The 19,645-nt window shown below is 37.3% G+C and overlaps 1 protein-coding gene across 3 annotated transcripts; it reads right to left on the bottom strand.

Moving 5' to 3' along the window:
* Positions 1 to 5: 5 nt before the first annotated feature.
* Positions 6 to 19,629, bottom strand: TRIM23 (tripartite motif containing 23). Of its 3 annotated transcripts, none has more exons than XM_048290586.1 (11): positions 19,369 to 19,629; positions 18,548 to 18,710; positions 10,540 to 10,661; positions 9,436 to 9,714; positions 8,641 to 8,823; positions 7,899 to 8,114; positions 6,691 to 6,825; positions 5,225 to 5,354; positions 4,997 to 5,107; positions 3,437 to 3,561; positions 6 to 3,102 (listed from the first exon to the last, which is right to left on the bottom strand). In XM_048290586.1, the coding sequence occupies exons 1-11, from the start codon at positions 19,462 to 19,464 to the stop codon at positions 2,923 to 2,925; spliced, it is 1,740 nt and encodes a 579-aa protein (XP_048146543.1). In that variant the 5' UTR covers positions 19,465 to 19,629; the 3' UTR covers positions 6 to 2,922. The 3 variants fall into 3 exon arrangements, with proteins under 3 accessions (XP_048146543.1, XP_048146544.1, XP_048146545.1); XM_048290587.1 differs by lacking the exon at positions 19,369 to 19,629 and adding an exon at positions 19,208 to 19,276; XM_048290588.1 differs by lacking the exon at positions 9,436 to 9,714.
* Between the last annotated feature and the right edge of the window lie 16 nt (positions 19,630 to 19,645).

Here is a 19,645-nt window from a genome sequence, read left to right as displayed (position 1 = left end):
GATAATTAAAATTAGTTCTCAAGCTTTTACATACTTTTATTGAAAAGAAATTATTTTCTGGGCAATGCAAATTGCAGCAGCTCACAAATTGTTTCTACTAAAAGAGCCCTTTCTTTAAAGGAATCTTTACGTAACATCCACATCTACTCAACACTCTTGGAACTAGACCCTCATGGTCCACAATTTTGAAGGTAGAATACAGAATCAGTGATAAAACATGACTTTTCAGTTAGCCTAGACATACTATTTTTGAGATGAAGTTCTATAAAGAAAGCCACAACACAGTCACCGGATGTTGCATTTACTCAATTTCAAAATTACGTCAAAATCCTTTGAAAAGTTATTCAGTCTTTCCAAACAGTTAGCAATGCTTTAGTGAGTTCTAGTTGAGGAAATATTCCAATTACATATTGCATAAGTCAGTACACTAAAAACTAAAGTTCAGTAAAACCAAGGAAACAAGCTCAAATTTATAATTGAAGCAGTTTATATGTTGTATTAATGTATAATATCAATAAACCTCTTCGTGTACTCTTTACACTGGAAAGTTCACAGACGAATGCAACACTTCCACATTTACTTCAAGTCATCTTAAATAAATTCAATTTTAAAACACTTTCATGGTAGCATTCCATGTGTCACAAGCAATCACTTGTACTCAAAAATATGCGTAAGTGAGAATTGTTCCTCTGCCCTCAAATTTAATGTTACATAAAATACAAACTAGTCACCTTGAACATTTTGAAGTAGAACCATACTGAGCAGCATATGTAACTGAAGCCTAAGCCAGCTAAAATAAAACTAGATCGGGATTTTTCTAAAGAATGCATGTCGTCTGTTAAAAATATTACAGGAAAAGGTATCTACCATACTTAGCAGAACTTGTTCATATTTCAAAAAGAGCTGTGAAGGGACAGTCAGCCCTAACTAGGTGAGGGGTTGCTCTGCAGAACAGGCTAAGGAGATGCTCAAGTCACAGCCACCAACAGTGTATTGCGCAAGAAGTTACAGCCTGGGAAGGATGAACAATTTTAAGTTTGGTACATGCAAAAACCCCACCTTTAGCTCTATTATAAACAATTTCCAAATTTATCAGGTTATCTAAAGAAAGAGTATACCCTGTATCTCAGTACCTATATACATGTGTAGGCATTAAAGACCACAAACACTGAACGACTTCAAAGCTTAGTGTTCCTTCAGGTATTATTCAAGTTTTCAGACTTGCTGAATCTGAAGCTGCATTTAACATAACTTAATGAAATTTAGGTTATAAGAATACTACAAATGTCATTATGAGGAAGTAGTTACATTAACTGCTTCCTCTAGAAGAAAAGTGCAAATGTACTAAATTATTTGTTCATACATTCTTGGCTTTACCTAAGGTATGTAGTAGGAAAACAGCATAAAATTCCTAATAATACAATGAAAGCAAAGCCACAGATAAAGGGGTACACTTTCTTTGCTAGGTGAGGTTCAGAGCTCTCACAGGTAAACACTTTTCAGTGTGGCAAAAACATCTCCACATCTGTGAAACAACACTGTTCACTTGCACTATCTAGTTCTTCTGATTCACCTCTACTCCAATAAGAAAAGTCATGATACAGAGTTCTGATCTACTGCTCACACTCGTTGTAGGTCCTCTACCAACACGAAGAGGATCCATGGCACAGCTTCTTCAATTGGCAGTGGCCATGGACTTAAAGAGAAGGGCAGAAGATTCTGGTGTGCATACCAGACACATAAAACTGTTCGCAGAGTTGCATGTCCAGTAGAAAAAGAGATCACTAAGTCATTGCAACCTTCTCTAAATCTAAACAGCACTACACCCGTATTTCATGGGTTTATGAACAAGTAATCTTCAAAAATAGAGGCATTGTTGACAGTTTCATGTAGAAGATAAAGTAAAAATTGAGAATCTAATTATGGAAGGTTTGTATCACATTTTACCATCTACCCTTCTAAAGTAAGACTTATAATTAGTGTACAATGGTTTTACATTGCGTTATTGAGTACTTTAAGGCCATTACCTTAATCTGGAAGCAGGACTTCTACATAAAAGCACATAGCTGGATATTATACCACACTACTTCTTTAAGAAGTTTTTTTTATAAATTTAATTTGACCTCTTGAGGAGTAAACTTAATCTCTAAAGGCAGATTTTGTCCCCAAGTATGCACAAAACACTTCCACCTCAGTATCACTGTAGTATGTCCATAAATAATTCAGCATGAAAAACCCAACTAACCCCTGCCCCCAAAACATAAAACAAGTTGCTAAACAATGACACAGCCCCTTCACTCTGCAACACTTTTCTCCATTCTGAGTTTTCTTTGTGCAGTTATGCTGTGTTCCTGTAACGAACAAGGAGGGTAATAAATAATAAGGGAAGCATTTTCTTTACATGGTGTAGCTGCATTTAAGTTTCAATGTCATCTTTAGATCTATGGATTCTTTAGATATTAAAGAGTAGCACCATTTATTTCTAATAGAGCTGACTATTACTAATAAACTTGAGATGGATTTTGAAACAGCTTAATGGGAAAGTATTTCTAAACCATTCAGAATTTTTGTAACACCAATTAACTACTGTAACCTCATTATAATTATTATATGAAATCCAATGCATATTTTATCAGGGAAAAAATTTAAATTGTAACAATATCACCAAAAGGAATTTCAAGGCATCCTTGTAACACTCTTCCATTCCCACTACATGTAAATGTATCAAGTTTCAAAAACACGATAATGACACAAGTATAGTGAACCAATTATACTATCTAGGACAAAGGTTTGTATTTTTCTGTAACCACCAACTTAATATTTAAGTCCCCTTCTCAGAGGGAAGACCTGGTGACAACACCCTAAATCGTGCAAACAAAACAAAACCATGAACTACAACATTAAATGCCAGCTGATGCAAAGTTAAGCCACATCCAGGACACCAGCAGCCACTAGCTGCCTTGAAAGCCAGTCCAATCCATCATAAAGTCCTGTACCACTTCGGGCATCACAACCTTGAATATACCAGCTACGGCCACAGCAGAGTTTGTGGAGACTCAACAGCTCTGTGATTTCTTCCACTGACAGAGCACCTGCTACATCCTGCAACAGAATCAAATACAAAGACTCAATTATTCTTCTGTATGTTTGAAGCCATTTTATTGGCTTAGACTGAAGCTACAGATCACATAAAGGCTCTTCAAACACAAAAGAGAAATCAAACAGCTAAGCATTTACTACTTGTTACCATAAAAAACCCCTGGTTGTTCAGTCTACTAAGCACTCTTAGCACCAACATTTGATCAGCATTATACATAAGGAAAACATCTACATTTCATGCTTTCCACATTAGCACTCCCTACCAACAACAGTGGGTTCAGAAGGTTGGAATTTGATAGACAAGCTGAGGAAAAGAGTAAAACCAAATCACAAGTACCTGTTTATTAGCAAAGATCAAGAGCAAGGCATCCCGCAATTCCTTCTCTGTTAACAATTTTGCAAGTTCACTGTATGCTTCACTGACCCTGTCTCTGTGACTGCTATCAACAACAAACACCACCGCTATGAAAGAAGAAGAGAAATGTTTTACCCACATTCAAATACAAACTCTGAAAAATTAGCTTTCAACTTAACTCAATTCCTTTTTTCTAGAAGCTTCTTAAGTGAAGTTTCTCAGCAGTATGCAACTTCAATTTTAAATCCAGGATGACTGAGAAATTCCTTACATACTTTTATATTTTAAATAGAAATCTAGAATTCATCCTAAAATAGGGAAAAAAATATCTGATTTTTTTTCCTAGTCTAATATAAAGGCCATGATATTTTAACTACTTTGGTCTAAAACCAGATTTACTATGTGTGGATTAAGCATCTCAGTTTAAACCATTTCTTGATCCATTTATACTCCATTAACTCCCATATGACTGTTTCAGTTCCCCTTAATGGGCTGTAATACTCACAGGTTCAGCCAAATCAGCATAGCTTGCTTCAACTACAGACTACACAATCCAGAGAAGATGGCCATGGACCCAACACAGCAGCATTAGATTTTACTATCCACTAGAGAGAGTTAATAAGATGCCAGAAAGACTGGAAAGTCAAGGGGGCAGAGCCAGAGGACAGAATTTAAAATCAAGGATTTTGCAATGAAAAAACCCCAACACCAAAACTAAATAAAACCGACTACAGTTATTTACCAGGGTAACTGTCTAGCTTTCTGTCCAACATAAAATCCCTCAAGGCAGGCATGATTCCACACTACTTTACACAGTATGTTTTAAGCGGATAACAGAAATCCCAAAATACAATTTTTAGGAGTTTGAAAAGATGAATAATTTAAAATGTTAAAGTTTGCATTTAAGGCTGAAATAATGTACAAAGAGCACATGAGCTGGTCTTTGTAATTCCTAAGTATTTCAAGTAATTGTGAATTAATTAATCAAGAGGAACTCTTTCTGAACTGGAAAAAACCTATGGAGGATTTAAAAAAGGACAACATGAATTTTTAAGTTGGCACTATATATATATCAATGTTTTCAGAATCAGTAATCTAGTCTATAATCAGATACTACACTGCAATACCAAGTCAAGAGTTACAGAACTTTGTAGAATTTTTTAAGTTGCTACCTAAAGGCTCCTAAAAGCTGAGTATTTTCAAGTGCTATTTGTATTTCATACCTGGCAAGTACCGCTTCTCACTATGCAGACTTTGGAACACTGTACCTTGTCTGTTGTCAGCTAGAACCAATTTAACAGAGGTTCTAATTTTGTTTGGCTCCATGAACTGTCTGATGGATTTATGGAGAATGCATCTTTATCATGCAGTAGACACTATGACCAACTGGATTAAAATTTATTAGCTCATGAACCTAACAGCTGTACTTTGCATTAGATGAACAACTTTCTACTGTCATAAATTATTTCTATTAATAATCTTTCTGGCTCAGAAACACAAGCTAGAAGGCAAAATGCAGTTGAAGAGTTGTATCAGTATTACCTTGCGTATTGAGATAATAATGTTTCCACAAAGGCCTCAATTTGTGTTTTCCTCCTACATCCCAAATAGTAAACTTTAAATTCTTGTATTCCACTGTTTCAACGTTAAAACCTGGAATAAAAATATTTAAGTTTTACAGTCCTACTCTGTATGAACATAAAATAACCAAAATCAGTAGATAAATCATACATTCAGGAAAGTCATTACATTTAAATTGTAGCTACTAACCTATTGTTGGAATTGGCTGCATGAATTCATCTTGCTTTAACTTAAACAAAATAGTTGTTTTGCCAGCTCCATCTAATCCTAAAGTAACAACCCGAATTTCCATTTTTGGTCCAATATGTACCCTGTTGTCCTGGAAGAAACAGCATACATAAAACAACAGCAAATCTAGGAAATTCAATCTAGAAAACCCTTATGTTTAAAACACATATTTTATCACCATTTCTAAAATGATTAAATGGATGATCTCCAAAAGTACAAGGCACAATCATCAATCACTTCCAGCAATAAAAGAAACAAAAAATATCCAATACTCTGTAGTTCATGAACCTGTAACTTCTACCTGAGTCTTCTACATGTCTTTTAGAAAGTCAGCCAGTTTCATTATAGTATGTCTATATTTGATAAAATTTCAATTCTTTCATCGTTCTTGGCTGAAACCATGTGAGGAATTGTTTGTGGCAATTAATTAGAATTCTCTGTAATTACTGCTTCACGGAATAATGAGCGTTTGCAAAAGAGGTTTCCCTGGCCCTAGCAGCTCTGGTCTCTGGTGAATGGGAAAGAGACTGGCAGAAGTGAAAATTTTGTATTTCCATGTTAATGCAACTATACTGAAGTTACAAAATAAATTATTTTGAAGATTTAATTTCTTAAGTCAACAAGAACTGACATAGAATCCCCATGGAAGCATTCATTTCCTTACAGTAAATGCTTCAACAACTACCGTTGAGTCCTCATTTTTGTCTCAGCAGCAATAGATCCTCTTCCTCTTTCACCCATTCAGAACCACAAAAAATCATATATCAAAGTACTTCTTGTTCCTTGAGTTTCAAACTTATTTACTTGCCTATGAGAAACTATCTTCAATAATAAATACCATATATATACACAACAAATAGAAGTACCGTTATCAAACTTTGAATAATTTCATTCCTTTCAAAGAAAGTGGTACTGAAATTATATTGAAGCAATAAAACTCAAACCTACTTAGAAGATGAACCACGTCTAAGCTAAGCTCTCAGTGAATATGAAGCAACTGCAAAACAACTGACCGTTTAATCAACTGAAAGAAATATTTAACATTATAAACTGAAAGTTATAATAGTAGTATTACATTTAAAATAGGTGAGGAATTGTCAGGAAATAATCAGGTATGTTTCCAAAGAAAGGTGTTTCTAGAACTCACAAATGCTATCCAACATATTAAAAAGCAAAAAGTTACTGATGTGGTCAATGTCAAATGAACATTTCTCGCCCTAATTATAACAGCACAGTGGTTTGTTGCTCTAATACCACATTGCACTCATGCTGTGATAAGACACTGTGGCTCAAACTGATACTGAATTGCTTCAACTTGTTGCAACAGATACAGCATCATAATGTACATACGTTATTCCTGCTTTATTTTAAATTAGATTTGGGACATCATAAAGTCAATAGCTGTACTTCCATGAGATTAAGAATACCTTTGTAAAAGTGACAGGTATGCTAGCATCCAGCTGTACATGATCTGCAAGTTCTGTAAACTGTTGCTGCTGTTTCTGTAATGTCTCTAGCAATCTTGTAATTTCCTGTTTGGCCAACACTACTCTGCAGTCATCCTAAACAGACAAAAAAAACAGAAGTATGCCTTTCCTTTAGCAATTTACTTTAAAAAACCCCAAATAAAATATAGATATGATTGCTAGAAAGAAGACATTTTAAACAGAAATACTCTATTTCAATAAACCAGCATTTACAAAATAGATTTATTTTAAATTGCAATACAAATATGAGTATCTTAACATTTTTCCTTAACACTAATAGAAACTAAACAGTTCTGCAGGTTAAAGATAAAAACCAACAAACTTTCTTTACAAGCCATACAAATTATGAGAAATTATGAGAAACAATAACAATGTAACACAAAGAATATTTATCTTTTTCCTATATGATTCCAACAGATGGAATAGAGCAAGTACTTTGCAGTATACAGCAACACACTTAAGAGGAAAATATTAGTATCCACCCATTCATAATCAGAACATTTGTATAGCTAAATCTGACTAAGCAACAAAACACAAGCTCTAAACAAATCTGGAAAGAAGAAGTACAAATAACACATTCATGAAGTAGCTTCTCACACTTGGTTTACTATTTGCTACACATACTATTTACTTTTTCCTATAATTAAACTGAATGAATAAGGGATCAGTCAGATACTCTCGCACAGCCACTTTCTTCATACATTTAAGATGTTGAATTACCCATGTTACAAGCGCTACTGGAAGAGATTTAATCCCAAAACATTTTCTCCTACCAGCCATGTATGACTACCAGCTTCAAACATCTATACTTGTAATTGCAACTGCAAAATCCTTCCGATAAATTCTGTAGGGTTTTTTTTTGCTTCAGTCTTGTCTTGTCCTTCCACTAAACTCACAAATACCAGAACTTACTCCAGAAAAGTCATGCCACAGGGTTTCCAGCAACTGGAGGAGTCTACACTTTTGTACTGATTATCTTTGTCTAACACTCCCTTGCAATGAATACTTAAATCTCATGTTATATCATGATTGTTTTAATCTTTTAAGAAAATAATGCAGAGTACCATCTAACCTGGTTTTTTGTAGTCTAAACTTAATTTGTAGCTCCATGTATATTGCCATACACTGCAGCTCATTTGCCAGCCTACCTGTTGTAAAGTCTTTTCACAGTGAAGGCAAGCCGTTGAAACCTGTGACAGGAGAATGGTCATGTCTTCTTGCTGTTGCCTTAGCCAAATCAACTTCTCTCTCACGTGAGCATCAACAACACTTAGAGCCATTTCCTCCTGACGACAAAGGGTTTCATGAAGATCAGAAAAATAGGCTCGGACACATGAGCGAGCATTCTCTGCAGTTCCTGGTACCTAGAGTGTTGCAGCAAGAAGATCCAAGAGATTAAGGACACCAGTTGACTCCAGAATCACATCTTAGATTTTATTCCAGATTCTAATTTATTTTCGCATCTGCTTGGCTACATCACAGTTCAAGTCCCAGCTAGGGCTGGTAAGACTTTCTGTATAATACCAAGACCATTCAAGAAGTCACTCCTATAATCAAGTAGCTCGTTTGCATGTATAGACACCTTACTAAAAAAGACCAGGGAAAACAGTAGTACCATACCACCTGAGAGCATACACAATCTGTACACTAGCAGTTATACAACTTTTCCCACTGCCTCCATATTTTCATGTAGCCTAAAAACATTGTAACACGCAAGTTCCCACCTATCTGCTGAACTAAGCTACAATACTGACTTGCTAGATAAAAGAACTTTAAGTCTTGTTCTAGAAAACCTGTGCATAATTTTCAAAGAAATTCCTTATCCTAGTTATTACCAAAAAGCAAATAATCTATGCACGTGAGGGAAATAAAAATTTTTAAAAAGCATACATGTTCAGTATGGGCCATTCCAACTCCATCTTCAACTATTTGTTCTCCTCCTTCTATATGCTGAACAATTCCAACTAGTTTTCTGGAATAATCTGAGATTTCTTCTGTGAAAGTTCTTATACAGTGAGCCATGTCTAAAATGGATGCACGAATCTGGTTTGCTTCTGGTTCTAAGATGGAGTGCTATTAATTAAAAGCAACATATTAAATATCAATCATAACTATCTTCCTTAATAATCTTTTCTATTTTACTACATATTTAATATACATGTGCAAGTATATGGGCATATATTCACATATATATATACAGGAAAGCCAAATAAGAACTTAAAACCATCTTGCAATTTAAATATACAATCAGGACTTAGAAATTATGCTGAAACTAACTCAGACATCTAGCAATTACACAAGTAAACAAAAACTTGCCTGTTTATCATAATTTATTATAAAAAAAGAAGGATGGTTAGATTGCACCAGTGATGTGATGTGTACATAGTGTCTGCATTATGAAAACAGCTTTTAAAACTGATGGCTCAATATTATGAGAAGTTCAGAAAAGCAGCAGATAAAGGGACTGTCCTTCATATATATACACACATTAGTAACTCACTGAGTTCTAAGTTTTTTTCTTCATCTTACCATGGCAACTATCTGACATGAAGGGAAAATGAAAGAATGGGATGAAGACACATCAAGAGTCTACCCTCCTTTCTTGACAACCTTTTGTACTTTAATTGGATAAATAATTATGCAAGCCACCCCACGGCATGACTAGAAATTAATTACTAGCAGTACCTTATGACCTTGATGCTTCCCATACTCTTTGCAGACACAACACATGAGAGGACTCGCCTGACAGCCCTCTTCTAAACAAACAAACTCAATGGCATGCACTTGGTGTTGGGAGCACATCGTCTTCTCATGAGGCTTATCAGCAAGAGGTACACGCCTGTGCTTCGCTAGAGTCTTAGTAGAATGAGTAAGCTGGGAACAGTCTGCACACAGGTGAGTGGCACAAACAGTGCAATACACAGATGCAACATGGGCTTCATCTTCATCGCAACGAATGATACTCTAACAACAAAAAACAGGCAAAACTGAAGTAGTTAACACATAATCCAAATAACGGAGGAAAAATCAGAAGACTTGTCAACAATGTAAGATTTCTTTAAAAGTTATACATTAATAAATATTTGGACTACTCTGAAACTTCATTTCAAGTTTTCAATAAACTTATAAAAAACAAAAGGTTATAGTGTTCAGTGATTTTATAAATCCAAGCTTCAGTGCAAGTTGTAAAGTTTTGGAGGAGAAAATAAATCTGGCTCCAGGAATTTCCTCCAAAGCAGTCATTACAGAACAGAGAAGTGGTTACAGAAAACCAGAATACCAATGGTCAAATAAACACTTAGGAAAGTTATCTACATCTAGAATGGTACTGCAAGATATTTTGCACACCAGCTGTTAATACTGAGATGATAAAAGCAGCTAGTTTTGGTAATGAAGTACTACATGATATAATAAAATGACTAAAAGGCAACTACTGACAAGAAGAGCTGAAGTCTTTAGGATGAATTCCTAAAGAGTTTTAGAAAACTGTGCTTATACCACTGTAACTAAAATATCAAAATGAGTAACCTTTTCTAAAAATCCTAAAGGCATTAAAAAAAAGGGGGAAATAGTATGCATACTTACTAATACCTGTTTACTTTCTGCTTAAATTAGCATTTAATTATGAAGCAATTAACTGAAGCCTTAGTACTAGATACTAGAAGAAATGAACAGTATTATTGGTGAAATTACATTTGGCAAAGAACTGATTTTCATTTTTTTTCCTTTTTAGAGATACCTTCTAGCAAACATAACAATTTTTTTTGTCTTTTGTTTAAAACTCAGTACCTCTCCAGAGAGACCAATGCCTTCTTCAGCTGTCCCATACTGCCCAGCAGGTCCATTCTGCAACCGTTCCAAGAGTTCCAACAAAGCAAAGTTCTTTTTCAATCCCCAGACACCAGAATCTCCTATTTTTGACAAAGAGTTAAACAAAGGGGAGGAGAGGAACACAAATCTCAACATATAATTTTGAGAAATTATACAAACTACAGTTGAGGTTCTGACAAACATTAAGATCACATCAACTACATTAATATTAACAAAGTGAGATACAACTAACATTTTTTCTGCAAGCTCACTCCATCCTCTTCCTTCCTTTGATCATTGAGCTATTTAATACTTATGCACATTTTCCCTACTTAAAAGATGCCAAGATTATTAAAAATTTAGAGAAACTCAGTAAAAATAGTTGTAAATTAATTTGCAATAGCTAACAACTAAAGAATACAAGAAACACACAAACACTGTGTACCATAATAATTATTATTTTCAGAGGTACAGTGAACATTTCTACTGTACTAATGGAAGCCATGAAGAATTCCCTACTGACAAACCTTATTCCCTGAATCACAAAATGCAACACCTATTGCAGCATTCCAGCAAAACCTGAGTTAAAACAATATTCATAAAGAAAACCCAATGTACTACACCATTTGATAAAAAGGAAGATCACTCATACTCCATAGAGCAAAGCAGAAATCCATGCCTACTCCTCTATGATCCTGATTTTGTAGAAGTTAACATGAAGCAATGACATGAGAACCAAAATCAGAACTGCATCCCAATAACTGCTGCTAAAGGTATCTGTATAGGCCACATGGCATATGAGAGAATCTTAGTGGTTGCTTCTTCAAGGAATTATCATCCCTTGACTTTTTTTCAGCATAATTGTCATAAACTTAATGACATTTTCTCTCTTGCAAGGAAAAGGTGGCTCAAGAGATCAAGCATCATCTCTGAGCACTGAATCATTACTTTTTAGCCATAGCAAAATCACGAAATTGTTGCAGTTGGGAGGGTCCTCTTGACATCACTTTGCCAAAGTCACCTAGAGCTGGTTGCCCAGGACCACTACCAGGCATCTTTTGAAGATCTCTAAGGACAGAGATGCTATCACCTCTCTGGGCAACCTGTGGCATAGCTTTCTTACTCTTACAGTCAAAATTGTTTCCTTATATGCAGACAAAACTTCTGTGTTTCAGTTTGTGCACACTACACACCAGCTATCTATATGAACGAATGAAAACAGTATTCCCACATGTTTTCCCAGAGAGCCCAGACTACTTGAATTGTAGAGTTGTCCCATGTTGTTTTCCTGAATTATGCTGCCCTGTGGCAGTCTGGTAGGAGTATGTACCCTTCATCCTTCTGGAATTCAGTGTCATCTCGCTGATCCTTTACAGACAGTAAGTCTTCTGTCTTCAATATGGAGATTTATCAAACACTCCATAGATTTTGATTTATCGTTTAGAGTGAAAGTGCAGTTCTAAATGACCAGACAGACAACATCTACGTAGTTACAGGAAATATCCAGTTAGTAACCACACTGGATACCTCACTGCTTTATGTAGCTTCCAGTTTAACTTCATTAAACTTTCTTCCATAGTCCATCTTCCTCACAGTTTAAATTATAGCCCATAATACTATGGGAAGAAGTTATGTGCCTGAAAGATTACAGGCAATAAATGGATGCTACTGTTTTCCTCTAGCTATAAATGGGAGCATTTTTTAACTATCTTCCAACATCCTCAACAGGTATAAAACAACACTGATAACCTGTTTAAAAAAATGTGCTTACAGTAAAGACCATGCATTTGCTGCTTCCATAAATGGGCCTATGAAAGCACTGGTTAGTAACTCTGAAGTTAGGTATAAAGCAAGGAGTCAGCACTTTTAAAATCAGTGACCTCTGCAGTTATCAGTTCCACGGTGGAAGCCTTCTCTGCTACAGAGAAGCATTACGTTGCCAACACCCAATCTAAGATCAGTGCACTTCACAAAATAAGTTGAAAACAAACTAACAAAATATTTTAACTTTTATTTGCCACAGATCTTGAAGGAGTTTACAGAAGGTATGTTTTGTCCCTCCACAATTACACTAAACATCAGCAAGTCATCTGCCTTGATATATTCTAACTTCAGAGCTTAGTAATTTTTTAGCTTGAGCACCCCTAGCAAGATCACTGTTTAACACAGAGCAAAGAAGAGTCACCTCTTATTACAAGTTGAAGAAATACAGAGCACTATATCCACTTCTAGAATATAATTTACATCAAAACAGTTGGTAACAGAGTCTGGATTTGCTCAATATGTATCTAGACAGACTAACTCTCAGAAAACGAAGCACTGAAAAGTGGCTATGTGGTTCCCTTCTACAGCGTTTAGCGCTTTCCCACAGCAATCTGACTATGCACAACCTTCAGGTTCTACAGCATACAAATACATTAACAACACACCAATGTAATGACTGCTGATACTAACACGGACCTCCTATTTTCAGATTATGCACTAATCCAGATAGCCATTTATAGCCCAGTATAAATGGATGCACACGCACCAAAAGGGTAAACCTACTTAAGGAAGAGACTATAGCTCCTAGTCTTTAAGCAAACATTGTCTAAGCCTTTAAGGCAAATACTGGGTAAGGCTGAGAGAGAAAGAAGCTACTCAATCACTACAGAGTTTCTTATAGAAGTCTTTTCTTTCACATGTTTTAATATTTATTTTAAAAACCCTGGACACCTTGTATCTGATTTTAATCACGTTAGCTCTGTTCCATGTCTAGCAGTGAAGGGAAAGTCAAAACAGAGCTAATTTACTGAATTGTAAGCAACAAGATCAGAAAAGATAAGTCTGTAGCTATCTGAATTTCTTTTCTGGTTCATAACTCTACACTGTCATGAGAAACAAATTTATGCTTCTCTTACATTCTTTCTATTATGTATCATGACACTTGCTCATACAAGCACTAGCAATTGTATAACATGCCCATCTTGGTCACAGATAAAAAACAAGCAAAGCTTACATGCTAATTTTAATCTAGTAAAACAGAATTTATAACCAGCAAGCATCCTGTAAAACATAGAATCACGACATAATCCTGAGTTGGAAGGGACCCACAAGGATCACTGAGTCCAACTCCTAGCCTTGCACAAGCCATTCCCAATAACCACATTGTACGCCCCAGAGCATACTCCAAATACTTCTTGAACCCTGGCAGATTTGGTGCTGTGACCACTTCCCTGGGGAGCCCCTTCGAGTGCCCAACATTGGGTGAAGAAACTTTTCCTGATGTCCAACTTAAATCTCCCCTGACACAAGTTCAGGCCATTCCCTCAGTCCTGTCACCGCTCACCAGAGATAAGAGATCAATGTTTGTCCCTCCTCTTCCCCTCACGAAGCAGTTGTAACTGCAGTGAGGTCTGCCCTCAGTCTCCTCCAGGCTGAACAGACCAAGCGACCTCAGCTGCTCCTCATAAGGCTTCCCCTCAAGGCCCTTCACCATCTTCATGCCCCCCCCCTTGGACACTCTCTAGTACTGTCCTTCTTATCCTGTGGCACCCAAAGCTGCCCCCAGCACTGGAGGTGAAGCTGCCCCAGTGCAGAGCAGAGGGGACAATCCCCTCCCTTGCCCGGCTGGCGATGCTGTGCCTGATGCCACCCAGGCACTCCTGGCTGCCAGGGCACTGCTGACTTGCATTCAACTTGCCATCCACCAGGACCCCCAGGTCCCTTTCCATGGCACTGCTCTCCAGTCTCTCATTCCCCAGTTTGTCTGTACATCCAGGGTTGCTCCATCCCAGGTGCAGAATCTGGCACTTTACCCTGTGGAATGTCACATGGTTGGTGATTGCCCAGTCCTCTAATTTGCCAAGGTCTCTCTGCAGGACTTCTCTGCCCTCAAGGGAATCAACAGCTCCTCCCAGTTTTGCATCATCTGGGAACTTCATATAGCTCCCAATCAGGCACCCAAGTCACCTATGAAGATGTTGAAGAGCACAGGGCCAAGGATGGAGCCCTAGGGAACCCCTCCAGTGACAGGTCCCCAGTCTGATGTCACCCCATTCACTGTAACCCTTTGCGCCTCACCCATGAGGCTGTTGCTCACCCAACATATTATGTGTTTATCCAGCTGTGAGCTGGACATTTTGTTCAGCAGGACACTCTAAAAGACAGTATTGAAAGTTTTATTGAAATCCAAAAAGATCACATCAACTGGCTTCCCTTGATCAGCTAGCTGGGCTACCTTGTCGTAAGCATGCATTCTCATAAAAAAGTAATGTCTCATTTCACTGGTATCTATCATGAAGTTTATATATTTGCAAAAAGGGGACTTTGCTCCTTTTTACTCTAAATTTACCTATAAAATTTTTATGTACTTGACCTACACATTTTCAACACATCTGACCAAGTGTTTATCTTGTATTTAAAATCACTAAAACATGAGTTGTATAAATACATCCATTTAATCATTTGGACTTTACCTCAAATTCTGCTTCAATCACAAATGTAAAAGAGTCTAGTGATCTCATCCTTGTGCCTACAAAGCATGTTTGTGCCCATTACAAAAATCATTACACATTCTGATTGTCATCTCAAAAGAAGAGTAAGACATGAATAGCAGGAAACGTGTCAGCCAGGAGCAAGATAGTGACAGAGTGAAGATATTAAGACTGACTCCAGCAAACAATATAAGTATCAATTTCAAAGCATGAATCTTGACTGCAGAAGTATTATAAATAATGAAAGGAATAAAGGAACAACTTTTGTCTAAATGTATAAACAGATTTGAGAGAATGGTTAACTGGATTTTCTTGCACAGTATTTTTAAGTTTCATCTTGGCACTCAGACACTAGCAAAGGCATGTGTAAATGTAAGCAACACCAATCAGCATGAAGAATGCTATCACCTGCAAATCTATGTGAACAAGTCTTAATCATAGAAAATAATTTCAGCTCTGTAGTAAGAGAGAAATTCCAAAGCTGCAACATAAGCACATTTTTCCTAAAAATTCCCTGGCCCGCATATTTATTTAAAAAAAAAAACCCAGAACCCAACAGAAACAAACAGACACACCAACCCCAAAAACAAACAAACAAAACCAAACAAAAAACCAAAACCAACCAACCAACCAACCAAAAAACCCCAAACAAAAACAAACAAAAAACCCAAAAAAACCCCCTAGTAATCCAACATAGGAAAAGAGAAAGCAGTTTGCAAGAAATTATTTGTCTTTTCTTCCAAACCAAACATACTCTGAGGAAAAGCTTTAAGAGCAGCCTCTTTTTCTACAGACACCATTTATTGGATTTTTCCCCATATAAACTGTCTGAATCAACAATCTCCAGAACCTACGATTTAAAAATTTTGAAAATCAAATGAACTTTTCCATTGCACCTTTTTGGTTAAAAAACGTTAATCCAATTGAAGACAACACTTCACATACCTTCAACATGTACATTTAAAATTCTCCATTAGAAGATTAATCACAGGCAAATTCATCAAAGAATTCTTAAATACCCAACAAAAATCAATGTTTTGTCTATTCTGCAATGCAGAATGATTTGGCAGGCTTTAGTCCTATCTGTTCACTACAAAATATTTTCTCTTGTAATAAGATTTTATGAACTATTAGAAAATTTTGCTAAGCATGTAAACAACATTTCAATTTTCAGTTGTAGAACACGTATTTCCAAAAATCCTGATTCACAAAGTACTTCTAACCCAGCCCTCACATACAGTTACATACAGAAAGAAGAGACAGCCTTGTAAATTTAAACCAAGAATTCAGTTCCAAAAAATACAGCTACATCTATCCATATACAGATCCCAAAGTATTTATTTCAGAAAGTTCCCAAGATTACTTAGGAAACTTGGAAGAATATAATATTAAGTGCTTTACTAATAAGAGCAAAGGAAAAAAAGTAACCATAGGTTAAATAACCAACTAAAAGTCTCCATAAAATCCATAGTTACTGACTAAGAAACTGTGTTCAGCACAGGTAGCTTTATGTCCTAATTTTACAGCTTTTCTTTCAATAGAATTTTCTCTTGGCAGTGGTCCTATAATCAAAATTTAGGTACTAAACAGCTCTCTGATACTAGAGAGGATTATTTCATTAAATTAATTATAAGGTAGAATGGCAATAGGGTGAACATGGAGCTTGCTTTCTCATATCTTCAAATGGAGGGGAGAGAAGTATGAAAAGTTCCCCTGGGCCCCATGTTGTCCCTCCCAGCTCCTAAGCTCTAGAACAAAATAGAACTACAAGTGCAGCAAATTTAACCAATAGCAGCAACTACTAGGTGATTAGAGCAAGGTCACAAATGTACAGATGTCTCAAAGAGGAGCCATGACGAGCTTCACTCCACAAAACATCCTGGTTTTATATCCTAGAAGCAATATTATTTCTCAAGGCTGTTGGATATGGAAAGATTAAAAGTAGCTATGACTTCCCCCTGCCTCAGATCACCAGGCAGAACATTTTTATTCACAGAAGTACTTTTACTTTCAAGCTGTTTTGCTAAGATTTTCTACCTATTACTTTTGTGAGCAACTGTTGATCACAGTGCATTCCTCTTTCTAGTGTTATCTAGCAGGATGTAAGTCTATTATACTCAATATAAAAAGAACCTGAAGCTTTTTATCCCTCTTCCTAACTGCAGGAGACTTGGAGGTTTAATAACATTTCACTGCATTCAGAAAGCTCCTCAGAAAGATGAAAAAAAAAATCTGTACATGTTTTTGTAAAGCTTCATTTTCACCAAACATGAAACACACCAAAAAATATGATAGGATGCTTTCAGATGCCTGGGAAAAATTGCACAATAAAAACTAAGAAGCAACAAGTATCCTATCATAATAAAAAAAAGCAGTGCTCTTAGACAAAAATGTTTCGTAACAACAGGACTGAGCGTTGTGCTCTAACATTCTCTCTCCAAAAGCATAGTTTAAGAAATCTTGTGCAGCTGTGCAGTCATAGGTAAGAAGTCAAAAAAACCATTACTCTTTTAACCACTCTCCTAGATCGGCAATCATTCATGATGCTCATACTTTACCACCTCCCTCTTTCAAATGAGATTGATATTTCTTTTCCTGATTCCTATCTCCACAAAAACATCCTGCAGAGTGCCTTAATATTCCTTGCAGCTTGGTCTACAATTTAGGAGATTCTTGTACTGCAAAATCAAGTGAATTTGATACTTAAACTTTTTTTTTATGGTTTACCAGATTAGAGATTTCCTTTTCTAAAGATTCTCCTTTCAACAGTTTTTCTTTTTTTCCTCCCGTGCTATTCAAAGCTGCTGGAGCCAGTTCTATTAACAAGTTCTTTTTGTTATAGGTTCCTCTGATAACTTGTCTTCTCTGTATCCCCATGTTGACTAGGTAATTCTTATTCTGAAGAAATTATGTGCCTGTGCCATCTTTTGCCTAAAAAAAAACTTCCACTGAAAGAAAAAAGCTGCATCTTATTCTTTCAAATACCATGTGCAGACACTCTTAGAGTAGGGAAATTCCTGTTAATAGCCTGCTGCTACCAATTATTGCATGTATAGAAGTGACTAACATAGTAAAAACCAGGTTTGCTATCACTGATCCTTCCCCCTAGGTCACTTCATCATGAATTCAGACAAATATGTCTGTCAAAAAAGCTATTTAATTGCATAGGTTTAGTGTTTAGGACAATAGGAAACTAATACTCATTCAGGAGCCCTTAGAAACATTAGAGTTGTCCCTTTGTAAATATAGGTGTACAAAAAGACTTCAAGGTATAAAGCGCACAAGCCAAGACTCAAGAACATAGAGGCAAAATATTTCCTTTCTTTTCCTAAGATAACTACTTTACTAGTGTTTAACACTGGTATGAACTTCTATAAATGAAAAGGAACACTGCACATTCATTACTTGGAAATACTACCACTAAGTGCAGCACTAAAAATCTATGTCTAGCATTATCTTCTAGATATCCTTGACTGAGAGGTTTCAAGAATGTCAAACTTGTATTTTCTTACCTAGTTCAGTAACTTGTCGATCAAAAGGACAACGAACTGCTCTGCCGTGAAGGGGAAGCCGGGTAAGACAGTCATGGCAGACAGTATGGCCGCACAAAAGCAGCCGGGGAACTTTGTCCCCTTGCAAAGAAAATACATCTTCACAGACTCCACACTCAAGAACCTGTAAGTCAAAAAAGACCACACTTGGTTTTGAGCTAAATAAAAAGCAGACTTCATGCAGTAAGCCATATGACAGTTTATTTTACAGAAATTCATGCAATCACAGCACATAAGCTGAGTCAGTAATTCTGCTTTATGCACACAACTAACGATCATGCTACCGATTTTTTTTAAAAGGAAATAAATAATTAGACACAAACAGAATATTTTAATTCCTCAGCATCGTGCCTGATCACCACTAGTTCCTGCCCACTTCATTTAACACACCGCCACAAGACAAGCCTACTGGTCAAGAGGCACAACTAGCAGAAACATCCTCGCAGGAAAAGAGGCGAGCAAGACCCTGCCAGAGCAGAGTGTTGGCTCGTGCAGTTTCCCCTCGCAGCTGATGCTCATAAACACGTCAGTCACACCAAGTGAGCCACTTAGCAAGCTACAAACGCAGCACCAAGCTAGTGGGAGCAAACAGCTGCGGACCGGAACATCTCAAGCTATTACCGAAAAGCAAAACTGATGGTCATTCAGAAAGAAAAAATCCCCAAACCAATCCATAAGCCAGGACCCCAGGGGATACCTCCTGTACTACAGGCCTCCCACGCCCCGTCCTCGGTCGGCACCACCCGCCCCGCCACAGGGGCTGGGCCGAGCCGCTACCTCACCTTCACCGTAGCGCCCGCCGGGCCGCGACCGCCAGCCCCAGGCCCGCGGCCACCCTCCGGCCCAGCCCCGGCCTTGTTTATAGCCAGGGCCGCCATCTCGGGGAGGGCGGAGCAGCGTGGCTCCGCAGGAAGGAGAGGGGAACCGCCGCCGCCTCAGGCACCACCCCGGCGGGTGCAGGCGCCGCTCCGCAGGACTGCAAAACTACAGAACCGCAGAACTACGACTTCCATCGTGCTCCGCCGCGGCGCTGGCAGGTGGAGGAGGCGGTGCTGCGCC

This window comes from Corvus hawaiiensis, chromosome Z (assembly GCF_020740725.1).
Source record: "Corvus hawaiiensis isolate bCorHaw1 chromosome Z, bCorHaw1.pri.cur, whole genome shotgun sequence".
Classification (NCBI taxonomy): domain Eukaryota; kingdom Metazoa; phylum Chordata; class Aves; order Passeriformes; family Corvidae; genus Corvus; species Corvus hawaiiensis.
Note: the sequence above shows the minus strand (reverse complement) of the source record. Positions and strands in the feature narration are given on the sequence as shown.